The sequence below is a fragment of the Euprymna scolopes genome, chromosome 40 (assembly GCF_053919585.1).
Source record: "Euprymna scolopes isolate OS-2025 chromosome 40, ASM5391958v1, whole genome shotgun sequence".
Lineage (NCBI taxonomy): Eukaryota > Metazoa > Mollusca > Cephalopoda > Sepiida > Sepiolidae > Euprymna > Euprymna scolopes.
Window position 1 is genome coordinate 1,981,768 of NC_136521.1, and position 6,220 is coordinate 1,987,987.

Here is a 6,220-nt window from a genome sequence, read left to right on the forward strand (position 1 = left end):
CTTGTAGAACTGGCGGAGCTGTGCAACATTTCGTCGGTGAGACAGAGGATTAATCTTAGATGATAGTTTAGGACCTATCAGGTTGACGATTCTCTTTTGAACCCTGTACATGATTGAGATACTAGTAGCAGATACAGCAGCCCAAATGTGACAACAATACTCCGTAAGTGGACTAATGGTGAACCAACAGTTTATCTATCATCTGCCTGTTGTTATTTTAAGTACTCTGATCGGCGAGCTAAGTGCGTACATTACTTTGCCCAAATGTTTCCCTCTATATAGCAGAAGGACAGAGGCACCTTAATATTTATGATGGCGGAAGTTCTTCCTCCCTACAACACTATACAGCACCTGTATTTCCCAATTCGTCTCCCATCTGGTACCGACTAATCTAAAACTTGCTTAACTTCGGTGACATGGCGAGAAACTATGTGTTAACGCGGTTATGCCGTACGAGATATGAATAAAAAGTTGAAATAATCATCTCTTTTTTTTACATGGGGTTCACCACTTATCAAGGTCTGAAGGCCACTCAGGGATCAATTAAAGTAGCACTAGAATAATTTCGTTTTATTATTTTAGGTAAAACCAAGGGTTTCATACAGGCCATTAGCAGAGTCACCATTTTTCAGAAGACAACTTCAAAATACTTTTTATCCTACAGTATCAAAAGAGCAACTAGAACATAAATCCGAAATAGAAAATAAGCAATACGCCGAAATATATAGATGTGAAAATTACTTAAAGTTTCCGTTCTTCCAGTGGTAATACCTCATGTAATCGGGCATGATTTCATATAAGCAATCGCTGATGTAGTCACACCTGAACATATCCATGGGGCTCTTGGAGTAGAAATCTAGTCAAATTGTCTAAATATCTTCGTGTATTAGCTCATTGTAATATTGTTACCTCGATTATTGGCGAACGTCCACGTTTCCTTATCTATTAATGGTTCACTAGTAAATTTTAATCTGGTTTTGTTGTTATTATTGAATGTAGTAATTTCTTTACGGAATAATAGGTGAAATAAATTTCTGATATTAGTTGCCCTCTACGTCACCATTTTTCAGAATATATCCTCAGAATACATTTAGTCTCATAGCGTCAAAACATTAAAGTGAATTCTGATATAGCAAACAAGCAAAACGTTGAAAGTTGGACATCTAACGGTTGATTATATTTTTAAATAATCCACTCACCCTGAAGTTTCCGTTCTTCCAGTGGTAGTACCGCATGTAATCGTGCATGATTTCATAGAAACAATCGCTGATGTAGTCGCATCTGAACATGTCCATGGGATTATTAGGGTAGAAATCTATAAACATAGATAACCAGTAGTAATTTAGAAATAAAGATTTACATGAAAATCCAAACAAAAATGTAAAATTTGTAATTCGTAATGAAAAGAAAATCATTTCAAATAGTGTATGAATTATTGTTAACGCACTTTTAATCTAGAAATTTGAATTTAAATGGTATAAACGACTTACTGTGTTCACGGGCCAAGTACCTGCAGATGGACATTGTTTCGGGCATCATGTCACCATTGTCCATTTGCATACAGGGCAGGTAGCTACAGGGGAAATCTGGAAAATAAACAATAATAATACATTTCCATTTAAACACTCATATTTTATTTGTAGAAAATGTGCGTAATTCTTGCTTATTTTGTCCGATAGTCATCACTAGGACTGTGACAACAGCATATTATTTCCATTGTTGTGACTCTTGTGTTTATATCCGCTGATGTCTTATATGTTTTTATAAAGACTGATGTGGTTCTCGGTCGATTAAGTTTGTCTAATTTTGTTGGATATATAACCGAGAGTCCAAAAAATGAGAAGAATATTTCTTTGTCACAGTCTTAGCCATCAGATTCCATTATCAATGTGCCTTAATAGGGGGGGTGCTTTCTGAGTACCTATTTACAATGCCTCCCCACGGGACAGAGTTAGACACCAGGGGCGTTTTTTTAACGTGGAGAAAAGGTACAAAATTAAAAATTGTCTCAGTCGTGAAGGATTTCTCCTCCACCGAAAGAGAACAAGAGATGGAAGTGCAGCATCTTAAGAACAGATGGTATTTATTTGCTCCCCCACCGAGCAAATTAGGCACAAGGCCAATTTTTAATGTGAGGAGTGAAGGGAGGGGGAAGGGAAAAAGGGACCAGCTCCCGAGAGGTGGGAAATGGGAGCTGGTTAATGGTCAGGCATGTGGGGTTGCCCCCACATCTGGTCTTTGCTAGTCATAGCATGTCATAGCTTGCAGCATCTTAAGAACAGATACTACACTTTGATCTTGGCCAGGAGTGAGTATTGTCCCCGTACAGTCTTGAAATTCAATAGATACCTATTGTAAGATTAGCTGCGCGTGTAATTGTGATGCAAGGAGTTCGCAATAATTAACCACGCCTCTCCTGAATCGGCCCTGCTATATTCCAACGTTAAGAACTTCAGGACGACTGGAAGCAATGCCGAGATAAACAGAGAGTGCATATAAGATCTGGCCTTCCTAAATGGTCACCTATTTTAATACTACGAGGATAAACGTTGCGTAACTTAGGTGATCTAACGGGAACCAATCTGTGTCAGCGTGATTATACTGTATAATGTTGCCGCAATCTGATAATATAATACTGATCATGGTTTAGCGTTTGACTTTCTAGTAATAATTCGTAGTTCTTTACGTAAAATAGCTTCCTATCTTGTCTGGAGAAATTCTATGAAAAAATTATGTTTATATCTCTCTCTACAATTATATAAATGCAACTTAGTCTGTGTATGTTAGTTCGTTCCTTATATACTCCGAAACAGCTGAACAGATTTTCTTTAAAATTTACATAACGTTATGGTATAAGTCTGGGAGTGATCTTAGTTAAGTTTTGTCTCAGAATCCCCCCCCCGATGATTACCGATAATCGATGACCGAAACTGTTATTTTAATTCCTCTACCATCCTTAAAGCCATTTTTTCCATGTCGTCGCTTAGCAACAATGATAGAACAACGGGCCGTGAAAATTCTACTTCAGGTAAGTTGATACCGTGCTTTTTTTTTGCATAACATGATCCGTAGGTTCAAACTCCGCAAGTAAATTTCTAAATTTTTATCATTAACTGCAAAGAATTTTATAAGCTTTGAAAATTTGCGTGCTTTTTTTTTGTTTTTATTTTGCATGGCAAATTCCTTAATGTATTTTTTTTCCTTAACTGGAAAGAAGTTTATATAAAATAGTTTTATACAAGAAACAGTAGCTCTTCTAGAGTGCAATGTAGAATAACATATATTATGGACTAAGTTACTGCATGGAGGCATGTGAATCTTTCTCCCGGACGATTCGACTGATTTCGATGACGATAAAAATATAGGAGTGTGAAATATCCGTTGATAATTATTCAATCCCGGGCAAGGTCGGTCTCCCTGCTAGTGTTCATATATTTGTATGTGCATGGTTTATTTTTACACTAAGTAATTATGAATTTGAGAAGAAATTTGTTAATTCAAATGTCAGCTATGTTTAGCTCAATTCGTTTTTATTCAACGTGCTTAAAAGGAGGTTAGAAAAGTCCTGTGAAAATTCATTAACCCTCATGTTGATAAAAGTCGAATGAATCCATGGAATAAATAACTACAACACAGAAGTAAAGTAGAACAGACGTATTGAAAGTAAGAAAGTATATTACATTGAAGGCATTGTCAGGGCCGCTGCAAGGAAGGTGGGCTCTCTCTACCGTGCTAGAAAACTACTAACACCCGAAAGTATCCTGTACCTCTATAAGGCAACCATTCGCCCATGTATGGAGTATTGCTGTCATATGAGTTCTAACTGACTGACTAAAAATGTCCCATATGTGTTTACCGAAGATGGCGGAACATTAAATTTTTAAATTCGCCGGACGTTTGTATAATATATTATACAAACGACAAAAAAAAATAATGCAAGTGAAAGAATTCGTGCCTACGTAATTGCCACATCTCAAATAGTAACATATCCAAACACTTGGAAAAATGACAAGGTAGAAAAAATATTAATGAAAAAAGAAATCTGTGTAATGAAGAAAAATAACAACATTACACAAATAATAAAAGGGATAAGTTTGCAGGGGAGATAATATATTGTGTTGCTTAGATCACGAAATACTACATACTATATATATATATATATATATATATATATATATATATATATATATGTATACATATATATTAGCCTGGGTGCCCGGGGATGCCCTGGGTATTTGGAGGTTCTGTTGGGCAATAAAAGGGCGGTAGTAGGCAAACAGTCTCGAGCCCGGACGGGAAGGAGGAAAAAACGTGTAAAAACCGTGACGCATTTACTGTTGCGCCCATCGCAAAACCGGAAGTGACGTAGTTTTAAATCTAGGAAGGGATGAATTTCGAAAATATCCGCGAAAAAAGTGACCATTCCCTGCAGAAAATTGCCCAGTTGTGGGCGAAGGAAATAATTTTGGGGCTAATTCTCCGGTATTTGTCATCCGATGGGCCAAGCTTCAAAATGATACTTATATCGTGAAAATTTGTCGCATCTGTCGAATCTTTTTGCGAGATATACCTACATACATACGTTAAAAGAGACAGATGATATATATATATATACATATATATATATATATATATATATATATATATATATATAAGGGGGAGAGACAGATAGCAAGACAGACAGGTAAGGGATAAATAAGCGGCTAATATATTCCAAAGAATTCATTATATATAATAGGAGATAAAACTTAATGTAAAATGTTGTGTTCAAAATAGTTGGTTGAAAGTTCCTTACCATTCCTGCAACGATCCCAGTCGGAAAATTCGTATCTCTTGTCCATGTATTTGACGCCAGCCATGGCCATCATCATACGAAGGATCTCGGCGCGTCCGCGGCCATTGAAGTAATGGAGGGTGTAGTTAGGCATGATGGAGTGGTTTTCGGTTTGAGCACTAAAAACAAGAGAACGAGCAGGTGTTCTTCGAATGACTGTAAGTCTTCTCTGACGACCGAAACACAAACCGACCGCGTATTTATACTCTTAGCCTTATCAGATTGTTAGTACCAATTAATAGGCGGACACTAACCTGTCCAAGGACGTCTATTCAATATTCCTCAGTTGATGGCGCTTAACTCTAATTGTACTTTACTAACTTTTGTCGTTTGGTAGTCAGAAATGCAGGACTAATTTAATAGCTGGAATAATAGTTATCTTCCTCATTATTTATTTATTTTTTTTTTTAAATTCAAGTAGGTTTTATTCTGATGTTAAAAAGAGTAATATCTACTAAACTGCTGATTAAAATCATTTAATTATTTGCGTCTCCTGACTGATTTCTACGGACATCAATCAGAAAAGCAAGAAAATATGCAGTTACTTGTTTTTCACGTTGAAGTGATTCACTTAAATCTGGAACTGTTGAAGCACTAGTGCCAATGTAATTGCTATCTCTTGGCATGCCCACTGCTGCGTTTAGCAAGCACGAGACATGAGCACATCTCAAGGTTGGGTTTTCGAAATAGTCATTTTATTTTTAACAAAGCAAACGAAAAAAAAAACCCCAAAAAACTCAAACATTGATATTATCTTCGAAGACTTGGAATGCAAAATATCCAATTTTTAATACAAATTAAATGTACGTTTTCACAAATCTGTTACCAGTATCAAGGCTCAAAACCCACTCAAGGATACTCGTTACTCATTTAAAGATTTTTCGTATTATTTCTATTTATTGGACTAATATCCTTATCTTGAGTGCTATTTTCTACAACGTTTCTCTCGATGTAACCTCCGACTTTCTTCAAATCTATCTTTACAAACTCAGAATGTTTCCGTCAAACTCGGGAATTTGGAGTGAATTTCGAATGGAACCGTTTATTTACTTCGCGAGTGTAATATGCTATTGTCTCCTTTGCAATGATTAGATAAAAGTCCTAAATAATTCTGCTGTTGTATTTTTCGATCGACAACACTGAGAATTGAATCTTAAACTTTCTGAAGAATATCACTTTTAAAATTGGTTTTTCCAAGTACCCTAACCGCCGCGCCACAGTCCAAATACTACGAATAACCCATCCGCATCTACAAACATTCAGAAACTAAATTATTTTTATTGGAACATTTTCTAGAAAGGGTAGGAATTAGCAAAATGCGGGATTGGATTTTGCACGCAAAAGTATTTAACTTTCTTGAAGTTTTACATTTGGATTTTACCATCA

At 36.1% G+C, this 6,220-nt stretch overlaps 1 protein-coding gene across 1 annotated transcript in view; it reads right to left on the reverse strand.

Annotated features, from left to right (window-relative positions):
• The window catches only part of LOC145265686 (S-crystallin SL20-1-like), a 12,616-nt gene extending 7,601 nt beyond the window's left edge, over positions 1-5,015 (reverse strand). The window contains exons 1-3 of the mRNA XM_080121745.1: positions 4,796-5,015; positions 1,491-1,586; positions 1,200-1,315 (exon numbers count right to left, since the gene is read on the reverse strand). Coding sequence (XP_079977871.1) covers positions 1,200-1,315; positions 1,491-1,586; positions 4,796-4,928 — 345 coding nt within the window. The 5' untranslated portion in view covers positions 4,929-5,015. The remainder of the gene's footprint in view (positions 1-1,199; positions 1,316-1,490; positions 1,587-4,795) is intronic.
• Between the last annotated feature and the right edge of the window lie 1,205 nt (positions 5,016-6,220).